Source organism: Stenella coeruleoalba (genome assembly GCF_951394435.1).
Source record: "Stenella coeruleoalba genome assembly, chromosome: 2".
In the NCBI taxonomy this organism is placed as follows: domain Eukaryota; kingdom Metazoa; phylum Chordata; class Mammalia; order Artiodactyla; family Delphinidae; genus Stenella; species Stenella coeruleoalba.
This window is the reverse complement of record NC_137147.1, coordinates 114,719,113-114,742,416: the sequence shown is the minus strand read 5'-3', so window position 1 is coordinate 114,742,416 and position 23,304 is coordinate 114,719,113. Positions and strand designations below refer to the sequence as shown.

At 39.0% G+C, this 23,304-nt stretch overlaps 1 protein-coding gene across 11 annotated transcripts in view; it reads left to right on the top strand.

The window, feature by feature from the left end:
• The window catches only part of AKAP13 (A-kinase anchoring protein 13), a 340,842-nt gene that overhangs the window by 272,421 nt on the left and 45,117 nt on the right, over positions 1-23,304 (top strand). For all 11 annotated transcript variants that reach the window (XM_079914830.1, XM_079914822.1, XM_079914829.1 and 8 more), the window contains 4 exons: positions 1,199-1,307; positions 10,865-10,907; positions 12,658-12,790; positions 19,533-19,707. In XM_079914830.1, coding sequence (XP_079770956.1) covers positions 1,199-1,307; positions 10,865-10,907; positions 12,658-12,790; positions 19,533-19,707 — 460 coding nt within the window. The remainder of the gene's footprint in view (positions 1-1,198; positions 1,308-10,864; positions 10,908-12,657; positions 12,791-19,532; positions 19,708-23,304) is intronic.

Genomic DNA, 23,304 nt, shown 5'->3' with positions numbered 1-23,304 from the left:
TTTTATAGTAAGTGATGTCTTTCTAATGGCCTTTCTGATTGAGTCTGCCTAGCTGAAGTTGTTGACAGTGTAGCACCTTGTGTGCTTAGTCTCCCAGGGGCTCTGCCCACCCATAGTTTTCCATCTTGTGTGTAACCTCAGAGTGGATATTTGAGCTGCTGGTATCACTGATGTGCACAAGTTGCCTGCAGCCAACTTCCTGTTGAAGATCTCTGCCTTTCACTGATGTCATTTTTCAGACCTCACAGTTGTATTCAAAACATAGCAGCTGTTTGCCTCAGACTCCATGGTTACCCATGGAACAAACTCTAAATAATCAGAAGTCTTTGGCGCAATTGAGTTCACCCTGGTAACGGATTTTCATTGCTTCCCTTTCGATATGCACAGATTTCAGCCTCCTATGAAGGGAAGAGATTTATGGTAATTAAAGTTAGTTGCCAATTAGAATGGCCTCTCTCAAAGCAAAAGGAGAGGGATCCCATCATCACTGGAAGCATACTAATAAACACTAGTTGACTGTCATGGGTTTTGTTGCAGGAACTTCTGCAGTGGGTTGGATTACATGGCCTTGAAGTGGCTGTGAATTTACTGAGGGAGTTCAGTTGTCAAATTCCAGTCACCCTCATGTTCATGTAGAAGCAGTGTAATCTTAGAATAGGAAGTGAAAATGATTTAGGCTTCTGTCCAGATGCACAGGCAACTTTGCTTGTGATCTTAAAACACGTTCTACTTGTATCTCTGTTTCCAACTCTTTAAAATAAGAATGATATTACTGGTATCCTACTATATCTGTAAGTGATATTTAGATTTTCAAAGAGCAAGAACTATATGTAGTTTTGGTATTTCCAGTGAAATTATTTTTATCTGATTATGCATTCAGTAGATGTTTTATTATGCACTTACGAAGTTTGAAACATCATTAGGTATTATGAGGGTTACGAGACAACTGTAAAGGATGGATACTCTAACTATCCCCATTTTGCCGATAAGAACACTAAGGCTCAGAAAAGCTAGGTAGCTTCTCTGAAGTTGAGCAGCTGTTTTGTGGCGGGGAAGACTTCTGACTACAAAGCCTGTGCTCTTATTCCTCTTGTGTACTGCCTTATTTCCCTAGGCTGAGTCAGAATGTAAAATTCGGTGCTTATCTAGAAATATGAGAGCAGGTACTCAGAACCTGTTTACTTTTTTTCCTTCACAGACATGTCACAGATCTAAACAACAGGGATTTAATTACTGTACATCAGCCATTTCTTCCCCATTGACAAAATCCATCTCATTAATGACCATCAGCCATCCTGGGTTGGACAGTGAGTATACTACTTTTTTAAATTAAATATATTATATTTTCAACATTTTTCCTCTCTCTCTCTCTTTTTTTTTTTTTTTTTCCCCACTTTAAGACCCTATGCCGTTACCTTACAGCATTTGCCTGCCTGTTCCTCTGAATGAATGGCTCATCATTTACAAAAAAGGTGACACAGAGTTCAGTTTGGGGATCTTCCTCCTTTTACTACATAAAAATCTCCTTTACACATTAAATTCATTGTATTCTTAGGCCTAAACCTGACAAACATTTTTAAAAACTTTCTATTTTGAGATAATTTCCAGTTAAAAATAACTGTTTTTTATTTATAAATAAAAATATTTTAACTATTTATAACTATTTTCTAGTTAAAAATAACTATTTTTTAAAATAGTTGCAAAAACAGTACAAAGACTTAATCACATATTCTTCACCTGGAGCCTCCAAATGTTATCTTAACACTTGTTTTATCCATCTTGCTCCCTGTCTTTATCTCTGTCCTTAAGGATTTTTCTGAAACATTCGAAAGTAAGTTACACATATAATGCTCTTGTGTCTCAAAGATATTTTCTTGTATTACCACAGTACAATTATCCACATTTTATCCAGTACTAGTTTCCTGAGCTCTTTAAAAATGTCAAGCTCTTGAAGGACAGAGAGAGACTGAGATACATTTTTAGTCAGTTAAGTAAATGCCAAAAGGATTACAGCCAAAAATGATTACTGGAGCTGTATGCAGATTCAGGATCCATGACTATGAAAGTTAGTAGAGACGTCGGGCATCCACAGGCACAGAGCGTTTGCAAATTAAAGATGCTCGAAAACATATTTGAATTGGATCCAGATGTTTGCCACAGAAAGGTTTCTTTGGGAAACCCCACTTTTTTTGTTTTATTTTAAAAATAGATTTCTTTTTCATGAGTAGTTGCAGTGTGGGATCTTGATATAAAGATTTAAATTCTCATCAAAGAGAGTATGGTACATTACATTCTTTGCTGAAAGATCATGTATTCAGGAGGCTGAAGCAAAGGGTATAACCCCTCCTGGTATTTCTGGTGTTTCTTCAGCGTCCCCTGATATATAACTCATCTTAAAAGAGTTGAGGACAGGAGTAGCTGCCCTGCATTAATGGGATGTTCTGTCTCCATTTTTGACTTACTAGAGGCCTCATTTTCTTAATTTCCATGGTGGAGTTAAGGCATAATGGATAATTCTGTTAACTTCGTCCTCATTTTCATATGATTAGTACTTCAAATACCAGTCTGGCCTGTTGGACTAAAGGTGCCTAATAATGACTTATTCCCCAAGATAACAAGTACAACCTCACAGAACTTGACTGAAATAGCAGTTCCTGTTTTTGTTTGGATCTTGGTTTGGTTTGGTTTGGTTTGGTTTTGATTTGGCTTTGGGTTAGTGGTTTTGCTGGTATAGAACGAAAATTATTATAACAAGATAGTTTATAGTGGCTTTGAACCCAGAAAACTAGAACTTGATAACCAAAGACAGTCCGTGAGGCGTTCCAGCTCTGCACCCCCTCCTCCCGTGGCCTGGTGAAGGGCCTGCTCCTGCAGCAACAGCTGCCCAGTACCAACAGAATGTGGCCCGGAGAGAGAGCTTTTTCCATTGTTCTGTGACACACTCTCTTGCCTCATACATGAAACACTTCATTATTTTTCCTCCAAAAAACAAGATGGTTTTTGACTGTGCTTTCAGTTGCTAACCAGCACTCTAAATGATGCGGGTCACCCCCAGGAAACACTGTCCTCTAGCGCCAGGAACTCTGGCACATCTCGTTGCTGGGGACTTGTGGCTCAGCTCACTGAGGGGTACTGAGATCAGTAGCTGACTGCTGTCACGAGTAGAGCTTGGAGCAAGAGTCCAACCCTTTCATCAAAGTAGAGTACCCTCATTCTGATTTGTCATGTACATTTCATGCAGATTGGAATGATTAGCCAGCCCCACTTACTTCCCTAAGTTAGCATATACTATAATTGGAGGGCTCATCAACTCTAATGACAGTATTTCTCCTTAGTCCTCCCCATATACAATTAATTTTCCCAACTGTATTTTTTTATTCTGCTCTAGAAACATAAATTTTTTGCAGATGTAAAAATTCTGGCTGTTAAACAGAAGGCTAAAACTTGTATCTTACATGCTGTGCCTTTAAGTCTCAGGGTAACTGGGTAGTTCTCGACTTGCCGCAGACACAAATCTTCATTCCAGATCCCTTAAATACTCTGCATGAGTCATCTTTGGCCATGGTCGTCCTTGCTGAAACTATCATAATTAAAACCTACCCAGTGGTTTTAAAGCCTAAAGTGTGTGGTACACTTAAGATATTTTAACTAATGCTTTATTGTAAGCACACTTAGTGGCTTTGTGACCTTGGGTCCTTGAACTATTAAACAGAGCTAATAATATGATAGGGCTTAAGTTGAATTTATTTAAAATTCACATTAGCGTGTTTCCTGGCTTATGATAAGCATTTGTTATCTTTATGGAATGAGTTCACAGTGTACAGGCAGTGCCAGGGTCCGTTTTTCTCTGACCAGACTCTAAGCAATGGTGAAGAAACTAGAACGTGGTCCCTCATTTTCTTTAAGTGGCTGTGTCTTATGAGTGTGCTTGTCTAGGGACAAAATACTTCCTAAACTCAGCCTTATCTCACTACTTCCCAGCTATTACTTGTGTTCTAGCTTCTACCTTGAAGGAAATTAGCTGCTTCTCCCACAGCCTTTCATAGCTGTTACCATTTGAGCATTTCTGAAAACGTGTGTCCACCGAGCTGTTGTCTGGAATATCCCATCATTGGGTCACTGGCCAGATTAGAAAAACAGACAAACTCAGCATTATTCCCAAACTGGAATCTGTTTCAAAAATTCATTGATGTAGAGGACAATACCACATAAAGGCGACAACTAAAATATTTCTGTGTCATTCTCTGGGGTGGAAAGTAGATGGGCGACAGCTGATTGAGGAACCGTAATGGGCAGGAAAGCTGTCCTAGCCCATGTCTTCGATTTGCTGTCTTGGTGGGGGCAACATGACAGAGGCATCTTGCCAGCTCATCTTTTTAGGGAATCAGAATAGCACTGATGCTGTGTGTGTCGTGTGGGAAAATGCCGGGGAGGACTGCCCTCAGAGGAACCGCTCCAGGAAATGTGTTCCCAACATAGGGTTGAGTGGAGACTTACAGCTTGCCAGGAGACTCAGATGGTTTCTCAGTAGAGCTTAAAAACAAACTTTATTTTTGCAGATATGGAATAATTCAGTTATTACAGACAATCCCTTAACAAGACTATATTTTTTTAACTTTTCACTGCTTGCACCCAGAAGATGCTTAGAAACAGTAAACTATTTGGTTGTATCCCTGCTAAGCATATTAGTGGTGGTAATATTAGAAAGAGAATGATACCCATTAGACAGTTTAACCTCCTGGGCTTCTTAATGAGATTTCATTTTGCCCTTCATTTTTCAGGGTTTGTTATCACAAAGAACGGTGTTCACAAATGGCACTTGTGCTTGGAATCATTCTCAGACCTTCACTCATGGTGTGTGAATTGACCAAGTTCCTTATGCATGTTTGATGGCAACACTAGCTTGTAATTGTATAGCTTGCATTAGACTACGAAAGCTAAGTGGGTCTTAAGAACTTGAAGTGTGGTATTTACATATATAAAATGCACCAGATCTTCAAAGCTAAATGATCCATGTGACCAAAGATCAGGGTGGGCGTATAGAAAGTTAGGCATCGATGCTAATGAGGATATTTTATCTTTACTTTCTGTGCTTAGTTTCTCTCTCTAACTGGACAGTGGGATGAGTCTTTATTGGAATACATTTATTTTCTTAGGGTAGTTCTGTTGGGAGAAGATAACATTTGACAAATTTGTCAGAACAAAAATTAAGTCAGGCAAATAGACTTTTTATATTGGTCTTTTTGATTATATTGCAAGGCTGGAATATATATGTAGTCATTAAAGTTGAGTATGTTATAAAATTGAATCCCTGTGTTAACAGAACATATTCTTTCCATATATGTTGAAGATACTCCTTATTCATACAAGTAGGTTTCTCTTTATGATCCATGATCGTGTGACAAAAGAAGGGGATACTCTTAGATTTGGGGTAATAAGAGAGCTCATTTTCATCTCCTAAATTTACTTTACATTTGGAAATACTTTAGAACACACATTAAAATGATATCTTACTTTTGTACTCGACCGTCGCTGCCTAAAAAGCCAGTGTACATGAATTTGTGCCAGGTGATCTCTGTTACGAGCAGTGGCTGCACCCTGCAGTCTGTCATCACTTAGCATTTATCTGGGGTGTGGAGTGGCTTTTGTGTTGGGTAGGTACAGGGCTTTTTCCTTCATTTTATTTAGGTTATTGAGCTTCTAGAAAGCCTGACAAAAGGAAATTCATTTATTAATTTGTTTATTTATTCAATAAATATTTGAGTACCTACTCTTTGCTAGGCACCAGGCTGGACAGTGGAAGGAGAGGGATGAACTTCCAGACACGGTTCCTTTTCTCACCACACTTAAGCTGATGGACATGAGAACAGTTGAGTGTAACAGAAGATGATAAATGCAGCAACTGAAAGAAACGTTGGGTGTTTAGGAGCCTCCGACTTGAGACACCAGAGAAGGCTTACTGGGGAGAAGTGATACCAGAGTCGAGACCAAGAGGAGTCTAGGAATTCGCTGGGTGAACTAGTATGTGGAAAGCTAGACTGAGGAATTTGGGCTTCTTGTCTGAGGGCAATGGAGCGATTTAAGTTGATTAAATTGATTAATTAATTGATTCAAACACTTCAGAGAGACCACACTGAAGAAAGTGTCGGGGAGGAGAGGCTGGTAGATCAGTAGAAGGCTATTGCAAGATTCTGGTGAGAGTAGTTGGTGGCCTGAACCAGGCCGTAGAGCACTGGCAGTAGGGGAAAAGTTGATGTTCAGAGAATTCTAGAAGGCAAAATCAGAAGGACTGAGTGATGTGATAAGAGGATTCAAGGATGGTACCCAGGTTTGTGTTCTGGATAATTAGTTAGATGTTAGGTACCACTCACCAAAGGAAGGAATAAAGGAGGAGGAACAGGTCAGGAGGAAGGGGGTAAGTTGATATATGCACTTGTTCAGTTTGAGCTGCTGTGGGATATCCACCCACAGGTGGGCAGTGAGATGAATGAGGCTTGAATTCAAAGGAGAGACCTGGCTTGAAAATAGAAAGTTGTGGAGTCACCACTATATCACATGCAGATTGTACTCGAAGGGGAGACAGTGAATGAGGGGGTTTGGGGTGAGGGGGAAGAGAGCCAAGTACGGGATCCTGAGGGACACTCCAGGCGTTTCCTTACTTTGAAGGAAAAAAAACTCCAGCTGTAAATGATGACTGTGAAAAGTAATATACTTCATGTTTTCATAATCTAACAAGTACGTATTTGTTGGAAGAGTTTTCTTAAGCTGCTTTAGAATTCTGCCATATTCAGAAATAAAGATGAAAATGTGAGTACATTACGTTGTCCACCTAGACGCCTCTCCTGGAATCATCCAGGCCAGTGACATTATTCTCGGCACTGTGGGTCTGAGGTGCCTTTCACTCTGTTCTGGTATGATCTGCGTGCTCTAACATCTTCTGTCCACCCACTCCTCAGCCCAGCAGCAGATGCAGCCAACAAGGCGGATCTCCTTCTCCGTCAGCATCTCTCCGCTCCTCCTTAAGTCTAAAACTCTCTTTTCTCTTGGCTCTTCTTATTCCAGTTGTGAGGAGGAAGAGTTGCATAGTAAGTAAGCAACTTTGGGGTCCAATGGCTGTTCTCCAGTGTCTGACCAGTGCTGAAAATGCTGTAGGCTTGGTACTAAGAAATTTGGGGACTTTTCTCCCCTTGCATGTCATCATTTCTAAGTCATTCGTCTTCATGCTTTGCTTTGAAAATTAATTTGGATAAAACAACAAAGTTTTTGTCGTCTCTACACTACCAGTGCTGACAGATCTAGTGACCTGATTCCAGGTCCTGAGACACCCTCTCAGAACAGAGATACCTTCAAAGGCATAAGGGCTTCCCATCCTACCTTGTACCTTTTGTAATGCTGAGTAGTAATTTCACAAAACTTTCCATTTGATCATGTAAATTTCATTTTCATTATTTTGCTTTTTTTGTCTCATGGGACAGATACCTAGATGTCCACTTGTGATACTTAAAAACTAATGTTAAACTTTTTTCTTCTCACCTTTCAGACCATTTCTTTTTCTTTTTTTTTTTTTTTTTAATCTTTGTCAGTTTTTTGTTTGTTTTTGGAGTTTTCTTGGCCATGCTGCACAGCTTGTGGGATCTCAGTTCCCCAACCAGGGATTTAACCCGGCCATGGCAGTGAAAGCCTGGAATCCTAACCACTGGGCCACCAGGGAACTCCCCCAGACCATTTATTTAAGAATACCTTTTCTTTGAGATTAAACCACATGGATTATTGGGTGGAAGTTAGATATTTGTTTCCCTACCTTTTCTCCTTTTGAACTTTTATTTTTCAATCCTCTTACTACACTGTAGGTTTCAGATTATTATATTGTTACTTGATAATAACCTAGTTTAAAAACTTTATAAGGTATCAGTTTTAGTAAGTTTGGAGAGGAAATGAGTCCCCCCACCCCCATGAAAATCACTGTTCTCAATTGTGCAGGATTTCTAGATGATTCCAGGATTGCTATTTTTAATGGAAAAACTACTTCTAATATAAAGTTAAATAATAAATTATTTTCATTTCATATAACTCATATGAGTCTCAGGCAATTACAATATCCATATGATTAAGCATCCTAATTCCCTACCACTTGCTGATCCTAAGTTTTAGCAATATTTAAATATTAATATTTAAGCAATATCAAGCTCAGGGTGACAATTTTGCATTGTTCTTAAAGGAAAGTGACTTATGCACAAATGAAGGTCTTATATGTTCAATATTTTCTCACAATTAAAAGGCATTTGGTTTAGGCACACAAGATATTCAGTCTATACCAGTTGTCATAGGAGGGAAGTTGTGAAAATCCGTCTGCAACTTTGAGTGTTCAGAAATTCTCAAAGCTGTTTCATCTCAAAGTATTTGTAATATGCTGGGAAATAGGTCAGCACGGCAAAAAAAAAAAACTAAGGTCCCAGTAGTATTTCTTCTACCACTAGTAAAATTATGACTGGTTATTCAGTAAATCAGCACTGGTTGCTCAGTTAGTCCAACCTGATGTAATCATAAAAGTATAGAAGCTTGAAGAAACCTTTGAATCAAATATCCAGCATTCCTCAGAATGTGTTCCTTAAACTCAAAAATACAGTGAGAATTATGGGGAAGGGGGAAAAGGAAGAAAAAGAAAGGGCTGGTTCTTGGCCATATAAATTTAGGAAACTGTTCTAAGCAGGTTTCAAAGGCTAATGTGTATATTGTGAATTTCCAAGGCAGCATTCAGTATGCGGTGTTTCCCAGACTTACTAACCTAGGTAACTACAGTATGTTCATGATGATGTGTAACATCTCATGAGACGAGTGTTCCAAGGAACATACTTTAAAAAATATTGACTGTGTCCATCCAGTAGTTCCAGTCCTGGAATGTTGTTATATTAGGTCTGCAGGTTATTTCATGCCTTCTAAAAAAAAGGTCTAGCTGAAATATGCTGTTTACGTGCAACAGTACTTCATAGGCTAACTTCAGTGACAGATTTCTACAATCATATCATGGAAGTAACATTGGTTATATCATATTCTTAGATGCCCTGAAAAGTTGATGACACTTTAGGAATTTCAGGGGCATTGATTTTAGAAACATTGGTGGATTAATCACTGTTTTCAGAACCATATCTCAGAGGTCATAGTAAATGAATTAAAATACCTTTCAGCAGCCAAAAAGTTGGAAATCCTTATAGGAGTCATAGATTCTCCCAGTATTCAAATCACGTATTTGTTTTTAGTTTATTTGACAGAGACCTTCTGGGAGCTTATTCTTGGCCATGCTCTCTGCTGGTTGGTGTTTTTCTTTATGGGTTTTATTTTTACTTTGTTCATATCACTAGGGTGGTAACTTACTAGGTAATTGATAAAGTGTACAACAGAATCCTGGCAGCCTGAGAGAATTTAATGCTGTTTATATCATTCAGGGCTCCTTGAGTGGAAAAATTTTTAAATCTAAACCATACTCTTGATTTTTGTTTAAGTAAATTAAGGCATTCTGATGTTAAAATGCTGATGGTTTCACACCTAGATCATGCAGGGCTGGAAGATAGATCCCGGATCTTACTCTTCATCTTTCTCTTTCTTCTGGCTACTGTTACCATGCATTATAACTGAAATAGAAGAAGAACCCCAAATACGTAAAAGGAAAAACTATAGAAGGCAATCTTTTGAAGACTTAGAATTCATTTTTAAGTTTCTCATGCATTATTGCCACCTGTTGGCTGTATGTTAGTAATAACTTCAACTTTGCATTTCTATTCAGAATCTGGAACAATTTGGAGTTTTTAAGAGTTCCAAATGCTGGTAATCTGGTAGTGGAACATTTTCAAATCTCTATCAAATTAAAGTTTTACTCACAGTAACCTCAAGGAGAAAGGGTGTGCTTTGTCCACATTATAACAGTAGTTATACAGAGCAACCTTTGTCTACCTGGAATCATACACCGAAAGTGTTTCTATACCTGATCTCCTAAAACCTTGGAAACCATTAATCATTGTGTGATTGCGGCCTTTCTCTCATCTAAGTCCTAAAGTAGCTCAACCTTGATTAACATGTCGTAGGTAAAATAATGGTATTGTTCCTTCTGTATTTGTTCTACTTATTATCCTATCTGACTTAGCCTTAGATTTAATGACCCATTTTAGTTTACGGTCTGATAGTTGTGGAAGGAGGAAAAATGTATCTGGCCTACTCATTTGATCAGTATCAACCTGGAAAGAACCTTAGCATCTGTTTTATCTTCTTTATTTCATAGATGAAGAAATGAAATCCAGAGATCTCACCCCAAATTAGTGGCAGGGCCTAGACCTTATAGGCTAGCTCTGATGCTCTTTCCTGTTCACTAATCCATTTCTAGGAATGCTTAAGAAAATATCAGACCTATATTAGCTAGATTTTTAGCATAGAAATACATGACAGCAAAATTAACAGCATACAGGATGACATTTAATTTCCTTTTGTATATTTCTCCCCTGACATCATCTCAGAAAGATGGCCTATGGACTCTGTACCTTCATGAGAACAGGAATTAAACGTGCATTTGAGCTTTTTTTTTTTTTTTTTTAAGTTGATTTGGGGTTTGTTTGGTTACTTGAATCCTGGATTAAAATTTTTTTCCACATGGGAAATTCACTCCCCACTGCTGCCAATTTTCCAGTTCTGATTTGAGGGTTTCATTTTTAATTTTCCCTCTTCCAAACCCTCATGAGGAGAAGGCATCCCACACTGGCTTTCAAAGGCTATTTTTGCTTTATCTGTGTCAGTCGTAAAAACGTTAAACATTTTATCTGTTATCCAGGTAAAATCCTTTTGTTCTAACTTTTATTCTACCGTTCTTGTTTTCTAGATTCACGGCCCTTCCACAGCACCAATGCTAATCTGACTGAGAGGTACTATATATTTATTTTGTTACTCCTTTTCCCAAGATGAAATAAAGGAAATCCGAAATGTCTTACGGCATTTAGGCAAACTAAGTCAATTGAGCTCATTGGAATCTTACTTCCTTGACTGATAAATTTGGAATAATGGTCAGAAATGTTTTTTTAATGAAAGCTATATCCTTTTTAATTAATGTCTTGAATAGTTTTCCACCTTTATTCTTTACACCATCTGAATAATAAAGATTATTGTTTGCATTTATTCACATAAGGATACACTTATATTTACCTTTATGAACTTTGTACTCTTTGCTTATGGGAATTTATAATTCCTAAGTCTTAAGAACATTTTGTTTCATAATTTGTGTGTGTGTGTTTGTGTTAATGCAGTATTGCTGCCTTCTTAGCCATTTTAAGCTTTAAAGCTATTTTCTTTTGTATACATTGATATGGTACACACCTCTGTCCAAATAAGTGAATTGGTTCTTTACTTGACCGCAGGCAAAAGATTGCTATTTTGACTCATTGTTTATTTTTGTATTCCTCTTTTCAAGCTTTTGAGATTAAATATTCTAATTTAAGCATAAATGGGGTTCTGACTGTTACCCCACAGTGTTTTTTAAGTCGCCTTCCTTTTCACAAAGGCGTCAGCTGTGACTCAGTGATCCAGAACTCTCTCAATATGAGTGCTCTTCTTTGCACTTCTGTCATAGTTTACCTATTCTTCGTTCTTTCTAGAGTGGTGATTTTCACACCATTTCCCCTTTATCTTAGTAACAGACTGCTTTATATTGTAAACAATATTTTATATATAAATAGACTTTAGCTACGGACTAGGACCCTTGTGGTTCTGCCTGTCTGCCCTCTCACAGAGGCCCTTGAGGCAAACACTACTTTCTATGGAAAACTTCTAATATAACTGTTCGAGAACACCTAGGAAAAGTAGTTTGAATATTTCTATATAATAGATTATGTATACAACTGTACATAATTGTATATGTATACAAATTATTATGTGTACAAGGGCCCAACATTCTTTGAGGAAATCAACCTTTGTGAATTTCCTAGGGTCCAGACATGCCCATCATGGATGAACTTAGAATACAGGTGTCCTAAACAAGTAGGTCAGTGCATCTGGATCTCTGTGAAACTCCTAGAATGGATCTTTCTACACTAGGTGTCAGTTTTGCCTACCGTTTTGCCTGCCTAAAATTGTGCATAGCTGAATTCATATATTGATTGTCCAGTGTGCCAGAGGACTGAAAAAGAGGTGTGATCTCTGCTGTTAGGGAACTTGGATATCCATTCAGTCATAAAAATTCCTTGGTTTGCATCACATATATGGGTTTCTTTTCAAACACGTATTTAATGCAAAGAAGTTTATAAATGGGTGCTTAGATTTTAAAATTTCAGATAAAATAATTAATGAATAATTGATCTTTAGACTCTATCATCAGATCACAAAAGCCCATTAGTAAAACACTAATAAGTGATATAAGAAAACTTAGCCAAGCTTTGACATTAGAACATGGGCATTCTGGCGTGCTCTGTTCTCAGATAGATATTATTATATAAAACCATTCAGCAGCCTCTGTCCACCTCTTATTCCTTTTCCCATTTTCATGTGAGTATATAAGTTGGCTGTGACTTGTAGCTAAAATTAATACATGACGATGGTTACAAAGAATTATATGTAGAGCGTTGTAATTTTTAAAACTCAACTTCTGTAATCTTTTTAAAAACTCTTATTTTTTCCCTTTAGTATAACAGAAGAGAACTTTAATTTCCTGCCACAAAGCCCCTCCAAGAAAGACTTTGAAGGGAAGAGTGGAACAAAAGTCAGTCGTACGTTCAGCTACATCAAGAATAAAATGTCCAGCAGTAAGAAGAGCAGGGTAAGTACTCTCGTGGGCGCTTCTGTGTGGCCACCTCAGCAGGCCCTCAGTAGGCTCCAGGCACAACCTGCACACACCAGGAAACTAATTAAATGATGGGGACAGGTGGAAATAAGTTCAGAGATGCTGGCTCAAATAGCCTAATATTTGAAGAAGACTAACAGCAAGGAAAATAACAAGAGGTGATACCACCAATTGAGTTTTTACTATAGGCTAAGAACTTTCCATATAGAATCTCATTTAATCCTTTCTGCAACCGTGTATGGTAGATATTATCTCCCTTTTCTAGGAGTAAGGTACCTTATCTGGGAAAAATAAGGAAATAAAAATTACCTGTAATAATTCCACGTAGAGATAACTATTCTTCTAATATTTTTTTCATGTATTTTTAGAAAGAAAGGGGTAATAAAAGGCATTAACTTTCTTATACCAATTCCTGGTGCTAAACCAAAAGATTCCATTTCAAATTAGTGGGGAAAAACTTTCTGCCTCGCACTCCCCTACACTCTATTCACCCACCCAAACTCCAGCAAAGTAAGAAGAAAAAAAAAAAAGGGAAATCAGTTACGGAATTCTTGCACAGGAATCACTATATATGTGTGTGTGTGTTAGACACATATACACAGGTACGTACGTACTTAGAAGTATGGGAATAAACAAGCACTGGACGCCAAGGGTATCGTTGTAAAAGTGCACGCACCACGCCACCCACACCCCCGCCGCCAGCACAAACGCAGACAAGCTTCTTAGGTAAGTGGGCTGGTAGAAATAGAGCCAATGTACTTTACTGAGTTTTGTAAATAAGATCTCTTTCTTTTAGCAGATACTAGATTTGGTCATCACTCAGATAAATTTTTCCACAAAACCTGCCACCAGAATTGTGTTTTCTCTTCATTTCTCCTGCCCAAATGAAGAATGGACAGAAAATGGGCAAACTGGAAAAGATGCAAAGAGTCTAGCAAATCGTGAACTATTATTTTACAAATAAATAGTGTAAAATGTAGAAATGATACTTAATTTTGGAATAATAAATTCATAATTTTCTAGGGGAAAAAAGAGTCTTGCAAATCGTTTCTAGAATAGTCACATATTTAAGCGTTAACTTTATGCTTAGCCTTGTTTTTTTTTGGGTTTTTTTTTTTTTTTTTTTTTTTGTGGTACGCGGGCCTCTCACTGTTGTGGCCTCTCCCACTGCGGAGCACAGGCTCCGGACGTGCAGGCTCAGCGGCCATGGCTCATGGGCCCAGCCGCTCCGCGGCATGGGGGATCTTCCCGGACTGGGGCACGAACCTGCGTCCCCTGCATCGGCAGGCGGACTCTCAATCACTGCGCCACCAGGGAAACCCAGCCTTGTTTTATAATTCAAAAAAATTAAGGTTAAAGAGGGCAGAATGCTTATCATTATCCTACATATGGCAGCAAGGCTTAAAATAGAACCATATCTATCTTACTTATCACTGCTCGCTTGGACACTGGTTGGCATCAACAAAAGAAAATCTCCTTGAAAGTTCAGTATAATTTGGCCAAATATTATTGAGTGGCTTCTGTAATCAGCATTCTGCTAGGTACTAACAAGCACCCAGAAGAACCAAAGCCACATAGTCTTTACCTTGAAAATTTTTATGATCTGTTTGGATGATTTCAGATGTTTCTGTTGGTTTTTATCTTGTTTTTAAAATGTGGACTCTTTTCTTCAAACAAACTTTTTAATTGGAAGACCAGTATAAAGTGGAGATCCCCCTTTCCATCCACCCCCTAGTACCACTGACTTAAGGGCAGAGCAGTGAATACACCACTGATCGCATTGACGAGGTAATACAAACAGACAAGAATGAAATGATGTAAGACTGAATTTAGAAACTGGGACCTGACCTTTAAAAAAGTCTCACACCAGCCTCCTTATTTTACAGACTGAAGCGCGGAGAAGTATGCTTCAGGTAACAGACTAGATCATATCTTGTGATCTGACTTCTAGCAAGTAGAACTCTTCATTTCATGTTCACTCTTCAACAAGAGTGAACTGTTACTGCACAGTATCTTTTTCCTTTAACTTTTTTCATAACCTCAAAGGACTGGAGTTTGCTAGTAGGGGGATGAAGAGAAGGGGCAGGAGAAAAGAAGGCAATTTGTGTACAAGTGCAGCCTGTCGTCAGTGGCAAGATGGCATCAGTTGACCTGTCACCTCCCATCTTCTCCTTTGTCAAAGTGACAGCACTCTTTTGCAATGAGGCTGCTTCCTCTTTCAGGCTCTTGGCTTCAAGGTTTGATCTCTGGGGGCTTGTGCTATCTCTAGTGATGGAAATTCACAAAAAGTTACAAATCTGTAACCCTGGATTGCAATTCTTCTCACATTATCAGGGGTTTAGGTGCCCCAGTAGCCAAATATATTAAGAAGCTTAAGAGTCACCTTTGATCATTGTTACTAGCTCACTTTAAATAAGGTTGTTTTATCCCCCCATAGGACAGCTCAGCTTTTGTCAATGTACCAAAGATAGTAAGAAATAGGGGAAATGGTGAAGTAATATATGTTATGTTAAAATTAAATACCTTCTCTTTATTTGCCATTGTACCCACAGGAGAGCTTTACCATTCAGAAGTATTTTATTCTCTAAAGGATAACACAAAAATAAGTGAATAATTCCTTGGTGTGATGATGCTAGCTCTACTCTTTTCCTTAACTGTTGAATAATGTTAGTTCTCCATAATGCTTAAAAAATTGAAGATGCTACTATAAATGTTAGCACTGGTTTTTATGTTAATTAGTATAAGCACTCTATAGTATATATAATATACTATGTATAACATAGTATACACTATATATATTATACATATATTCTCATACCTGTAGCCAGTATATGAGAAATTTGGGGGAAATTGAGTACTCATCCTTTATATGTCCTTTTAAGAATTCTCATTAACTGGCATGAGTTATTAGGTAAATATTTGAATCTTTTTTTGAAAGAGGGAGAACCTAAACAGGAAGTATAACAGGAAGACTGGCAGTTTCTGCTTTTGTCTTTTAGTATCTTTAAGAGGTAGTACTGTTTCCTGCTAAGTAAGTTTACTTGCTGCAGAGTATTTAAACACTAATATGCATAATGTCCGCATTCACAGAGGGAGTGGGGTGACCCTCTTTAAACCATCCTGTCACACTGATTTTCTTTTTTCTAAGCTTTCCTCTTTGCAAACAACAGGGAGACAGTTAAGGATGTTTGAGACAAATTCTTAATCTGACTTGAAGCAGGCATTTTCGGATGTAAGGATCAGACTCCTGCACAGCTGTTAATGTACTCCATGACTTTGTAACAAGACATTCAGCTTCAACTCCCAGTTCCTGTGGTGTGTCTAAAAAAGAACTAAACCCCTCCGCCTTTCAAAGGTGCCGACTAGGGTAGAGTTGTGTTTGCAAAGGCTTAAATCAGCATTAGATACCATTCTCTCTCTCGTTCCTTCTTTGATTAAAGACCTGCAGTGTGACAGTTGCTTAATCACAGCATGCTCCACAGTTTTCCAGAAAGTTCTCTGATTTTTTTTATTATAATTACTTGTCTCAAGTGGTAGGTTTAGAAAAACGAAAATATCACTTTCCCTCATAGTATCCTAGTATAGTTGTTACCTGCAGTTTTCTCTTTAAATATTGTTAGTTTCTATTTCCCCAGCACACAGGTTTAAAAAGCATTTTGGCAGGTGTTAAGGAAAAGTCAGACTTCAGGAAACTACCAATCACCGCCTTACCCACAGGCACGACTTCACTAAAAAAAGTTTTCTTTGTAAATGTATTGCTTTTTATAAAATGAGCACATCTAATTAAATAGATGTGTTCTTTAACTTCTGGTGTTAAAAAATCGGCCTCAATCTTGCCAGAGTTCCCATCTTGCAACTTAAGTACTGTCCACACACACTGTGTTAGGGGGAATTTGTTCTCGTTCGTGTCCGGTGTTCTTTGTAACTAGGGTGGTTGGCTGTACTGGCAGCGTGCAAATAGTTAAGCTTGTCTTAAGGAAACAAACAGCCTCAGCCCTCCCTCCTTCCCTTTCTCAACCAGTCCGTGGCTTCCTCTTACCGTTTCTCTAATGGTTGCTCTGATGGCAGCTCGAAGCTGCTGGGCTGTGCCCCGCCGGCATGAGCCCCTCCTTCCGTGAGAACACATTTCCTGGCATGGGGATCGAATCATGTCGGTAAAATGGGGTCGGTTTCATGAAGCACCCCTTATAACAGTGAGATTCATAGGACTAAAACATGGGGAGGTAAGCGCCTGACTTCTTTAAAGCACTAACCTAATAAATACAGAAAGAGACAGTGGAGTTTATTGTTTTGTGTTGTTTTTATCCCTGGAGGAGCTAGTTTGGATTGTTGCAAAGGATGAGGAAATAATTTATTATCTATTCAGATTCGAAGAGCATTGCAAGGCTTGAGAGAGTTGCCATAGAAGATTTTGTTTTTCTTTTTTTTTTTTAAAGGTAGAAATGAGGTTTTTTTTCTTTAAATTTATTTATTTTTTGGCTGCGTTGGGTCTTTGTTGCTGCACGCGGGCTTTCTCTAGTTGCGGCAAACGGGGACTATTCATTGCGGTGCGCGGGCTTCTCATTGCAGTGGCTTCTCTTGTTGCGGAGCACGGGCTCTAGGTGTGTGGGCTTCAGTAGTTGCAGCACGTGGGCTCAGTAGTTGTGGCTCATGGGCTCTAGAGCGCAGGCTCAGTAGTTGTGGTGCATGGGCTTTGTTGCTCCATGGCATGTGGGATCTTCCCGGACCAAGGCTCAAACCCGCGTCCTCTGTATTGGCAGGTGGATTCTTAACCACTGCGCCACCAGGGAAGTCCCCATAGAAGATTTTCTTAACTCTTACAGCATGCTTTTTTTTAAGCTTTCTTGAGCAAAATGTCAGGTGCTTTTCAGTTTAACATTTAATGTATGAAGAAGCCTTTAGCAAAATTTAGTTAGAAGAAAGAAATTATTAGAAAAACTCAATTTTTATTATTTTCATTAGTTTTGCATACTTTAGCAGTTACGAATTTTCACTCAGAGCAGTTTCCTGTTTTGTAAAGTGAAGTAGTTTGTTTTTCTCCCTTCCTCTCCATTATTTTTTATGGTTCTAAAGTGTAGCAATTTGGCTCTTAGAGTTTTATGATATTCATTCTGTTAACAAAGGAGTTTACATGAATCATAGACTTAGCAAATATTCACCATTTCAGTATAGCAGATGGGTTCTGAATAGGAAGTCAGAAGACCTGGGTTCTGATTTTAACTGCAGATCATTTGCTGTGTGACCTTCTGTGAGTCAACAGACCTCTCCAGCCCTTTGCAGTAGAGCGTAGTGAATGAGAGCTGAGCTTTAGAGTTGGCAGATCTGGAACTTAATTCCAGCTTGGGCAGTTACTGGTGTGCGACCTCCAGTACAGTATGAGACATCTCTAAGCCTCAGTCTCCTCAAATGTGAAATGGAGATCATAGCTGGTACTTAGTTCATTGGGTTGTACCCAATGTATGAGAAAATTCATGTCAATTGTATACTACAGTGCTTGGCACACAGTAACTGTTCAAACTTTTAGCTGCTATTTATTATCTTGCTCTTTTCAGTTAGAACATGGGAAGCATAATGCCCACCCTACTCACCTCAGAATTATTGAATCAGATGAAATAATGTATGTAGAAGGCATTGATTTAAAATGTAAGGCATTTGGTAGTTGTCAGGATCACTGACTCTGGGGTACCTATTTTCCAGGAATTTTTTTAGATTACAATAGTAGTAGTGTATGCCCTGGAAAATGGGTACCCCAGGGCTAGTGGTGATGACAACTAATAAATGCATTCTACCTACCTCTGTGAATTGTAGTTCATGGTCCAGTTAGTTTGAAAGAGAATTATTCATTTGGTATTGGTTAACCAGCCGAGCGTGTGCCTAACCGTGTTTGTGAAGGACCTCTTGTGGAGAGCATATAGTTAGACCCCACAGCCCTCGTCTCTTGACAGTAGTGTGTACCTGAAATGTCCCTGGCTGCTTTGGGTATTTTATTAAGGATCTAGCACTCATTAGTATTTCTTTAAATTTTTAGGGTTTAAATCCCTCCTCCCCCAATTTGAAAATTGGGCCAAAGTTAATATCTGTGAACCTTGAAATTCTAATTAGTAAGAATAGAAAATGTATATGTGGGGGGATAGTTAATATTTCTGGCTAGAGTAAGGGAGGAAACATCAGAGATGTGCCCTCACGTGGGGATATGTGATGGCTGGGAGGCAGTCAGAGGGGACCCTCGAGTCATTTTTGATGCTGCCCAATCATCTTTCCTCTCCCTCAGGCTGGTCCCAGAACTGTCACCATCCTTTCTTCTGCTTCCTGCTTGCAGCTGGCCCTGAGCTCATTGCCAGCTTCCCCCATGGGCCGAGCTGTGGCTCACTGAGGAGGATTCACGGCCACTGCAGACTCCTCCTCCAGCACCAGAAGCCTCTTTCTCTCTCGTGCTGGTCATTGGGCAATGAATGTGTCTGTTGGCATAAATAACCAGTGAATAAGCCACTGACAGAACTGTTTAGCCTTCCCAGTCCTCTTAAGGTTTTTCTAATGTAGCTCAAATGCCCACAGGTTAATAAAAAAAAATTTTGTCCAGGACAGTGTTCCGAATTTTCATCCAAAACATTCACCAGCCACTGTTGACCACATGCCAGCTGGGTACCCTTCCAGAAGGGAAGGCCTTCTAGTGTTAACTGAAGGCCTTCAGTTAACTGTCGATTGTTTTCTTTGGCAGGAAAAGGAAAAGGAGAAAGATAAAATTAAGGAGAAGGAGAAAGATGCCAAAGAGAAGGAGAAGGACAAGAAGACTCTGAACGGGCACACTTTCAGTTCCATCCCTATTGTGGGTCCCATCAGCTGTAGCCAGTGCACGAAGCCTTTCACCAACAAAGACGCCTATACTTGTGCAAGTAAGAGACATGCTTCTTCCTGTGTGACGGAACGCTCTTGGCTCAGAAAAACTCATTTCTAGTTTCCTGTCCTTCCCACCCCTAATCTGTTCCTCGTTTATGTGGAGAAGTAGCCCTTTTTCTATCTCTCTTTAAATAGCATTGAAGAAATTAATTCTAGATATATAACATACAGCCTATAATTTTTTCAGACAGCCCAATTTTAAATATCCTGTCCTTTTGTCCCTAAGCCACTACCTTATTCCAGAAGTCCATGTCAGCATGAAAACAGTCTCATAACCTCAAACCCTCAAGCTACCCAGCAGTCCCTTGTCAGGTCGTATATGCTCATATTTTACTCTAGTACTTTGGTGTATGCTTCAGCCATTGACCAGCGTCAAGTCACGGAAACTGCCAAGGGAGAGGGAGAGTACCTTCGCGTGCAGAGACGTTCCGTATTGACCTCTTGCTGACCTGCTTACTACCACCTTAAAGCCAAGTCTGTTAACTGAACATGGTTCCTGGTTTTGACGATATGCTCTGAGACAGAGGATGGCTAACTTTTTCTGTCTAGATAGCAGACTTCTTAGACTTCATGGGCAATACAGTCTCTGCCACACTACTGAACTCCGCTGCTGTAGTGCAAAAGCAGCCATAGATAATACATAAGCCAATGAGCATGGCTGTGTTCCAGTAAAACTTCATTTATGGGCAGTGAAATTCGAATTTCATGTAATTTTCATGTGTCATGGAATATTAGTCTTTTCTATTTTTTCAACCATTTAAAAATGTAAAAACCCTTTGTAGTTCATGGGCCATACAAAAATAGGTTACAGGCCAGATTTGGCCCACAGGCTGTTAATTTGCAGATCCTTGCTCTGAGGCACTACATCTCAGAATTTTGTGGTTGCACACACATAGAAAGTAATAATATTCATAGTGCACACCAAGGAAAATCAAGGAGGCTGCTTGTGGTCAGAAGTGGCCAGTGTAAAGGTCCACTCTTCCAGAGGCTGAGGTGATTCGGATCTTGTCATACCTGTAACCAATTCAGACCAAATAGTGACTAACTCAGACTCCAAGAAGCACTTCTCAGACCATGATGTCATGACATTGTCTTGATTTCAGTCACTTATGTGAAGTATCCCAAGTGATCTGTTACTAAAAATAGTTGACTTACTGAAATTTGAAATGTTTAAAACTTTATTTGAGCAGAGTCTAAGTTACTGCAATAATAATTTCCACTCACTTGCTTCCTTGATATTTAGAGAAAGAGTGGAGTGACAACTGGCACACAGCCTATCTTATCCACGCTGCAGCTGTTGTGACTTTTTAAACGACGTTAACGTTAACACTTAACGTTGTGACGTGGCGTTAACACTCACGTGCTTGTAAAATGCCTCTTATGGATATATTATACCCCAGTATTGTCTACAGCCATATTTGTTTTACTGTCCTATTTTTTTTTTTTAAAGAAAACTTCCGGGGGGCTCTCATCTCTTTTTTCATCCTCGTGTGCAGATATCACACACATTTATGTCCTCCTTCATGTGTGACTTACTGGGACGATGATAACGACTCCAGCATAGTAATACATTTTATGTGACCTCGAGACTGTCACTGTTCAATATCCCCCCAGCATGTTACTCTGGAGCCCAGGTTCTAATAGGACTCATTCTTAGGACACCAGTCACCAGTTTAGTTTCTTAGCCACTGGACACAGACAGCTTCTCAATACTAGAATAACTTGGATGTCTAGGGCAGTAGTCACCAAGCACTTTTTAGTATGTTTATCTATCATTAAAACATACTTAGTCTACTCACACGGGGTATGTGTGTGTGTGTAATGTGTGTGTAAAAAATTACGTACATGTCCTATACTATAATTACAAGGAGCTCATTCTAGGAATGAGAAGTCAGGTTTGCCATTTTCTTGTTTGCTGGTTAGTTATTAGTCTTCTTAATATTGTCCTAGATGCACAGTTTCTTTGCAGGAATTTGTCTCTTTTTCATTTTATTTTAGTTGAAACTAAATATAATTTATAAGTTTACTTTATTGAGCACCTGTAAATTTCCATTCATCACAAGATGCTGAAAGTAAACGAATGAGGAAGCTGTTACACATCCCTGACCTACCTTCCGAGGGCCTCTTCTTCCTTCCAGAATCCTCTAGGATCAAACATAACAGGAAGCTGCCTAACATTAAGGCTGAGTGAGCCACCCATTTATCAGTCTATATATTAACTCCATTTCTCTTTTAAGTCAATATAAGTGAGAGCTGTAAAAATTTCCTCCTCTATTTCAAAGAATTATTTTGTGCATCCCTCCTGCCAAGTGTCTGATCTCCATTTTGGGAGTACTGGTCTTAGAGAAGAATAGGGGAAGGTCATATTTCTTGACTGGCAGCATGAAATTAATATTCAAGGAACTTCATCAGTACAGCACACTGAACACCTGCTTTCTGCGATAAAACGTAATTTTTAAATATGTATTTTCAATAAAATATATTTTTTAGAAAACTAACGCATAACTGAGCATGCAGAAAAGAAAATCCCCGAGCAGTATAGATTCTGTTCTTTCCATTAGGGACTTTTAATAACTCTCAACATCTTCTCTTGCCTGTGCATTTGCTAATGCTTCTTCATAGCCGTTTGCTTCCTTACATGGTATCTGGGTTTTTTTGTTTTTTTGTTTTGTAAGTTCAGCTTCAGCTTTATAAGTCATTTTTCCCTCCCGTGGGAACCTCTAGATTCCCTGTTTTGTCACAGTGACCCTGTGATGCAGCAGTTCTGCATTTGTTTCAGCTGGATCCCTCAGGGTTTCATCATTCCTAGATTGGGATTCCATTAAACCTCTAGAGAAGATTTCTTAACTCAGGGTTCCAGGAGATATGGATGGTGTAAATTTGGACCCTGGATTCATATGTGATACAGAATTCTCACTCAGGGTCCTGGGGAGGGCAGGTTTCCTTGCTGCTTCTGCAGGGCCAGTAGGTGGACTTTCTCCAGGCCCTTCAGCATGGCTGTTACAGTCTTTAGTTTAAAGCTGTTGGCTTTATTTAGGGGTCTCAGTCCCAGCTCCCACTATGTGCCCTGAGACCACACATCCTCTCCCCAGTTGAGGGGGATGCTCTCTACTGCTCAGAGTACTACACAACCAAGGGGTGGGTTTGAAAAATAACTGAATAAAACTTCAAGAATGAAAGTAGTTCTTGAAGAATCTTCATGGAGATTTTCACATACTTCAGTGTTCTGTGTCCTCAGTGGATTGTTCTGATTTATATTTATTATATATATATATATAAGAGAAAATGGCTTCCACTCTGTCCTCTGCTTCAGTAGGGGGAGAGCTGGGTGAATATTCTAGAAGATCTTGATGACTTCAGACTGGATTTATTTTTTACATTTAACTACCAGTAAGTATGCATTTGAGTTTCTTATCTTCAGTTACCTGAACTCTGCAAGGCACTGTGGTTCATTCAAAAGCAGTTCATCAACAAATATTCATTGAGCAGCCGAATGTGCCAGGCACCTTTCTCTTGCTCTTTTTCTTAAAACTGAATATATTTGACATGCAACATTGTGTAAACTTAAAGAATGCAGAGCATTAATTTGATGC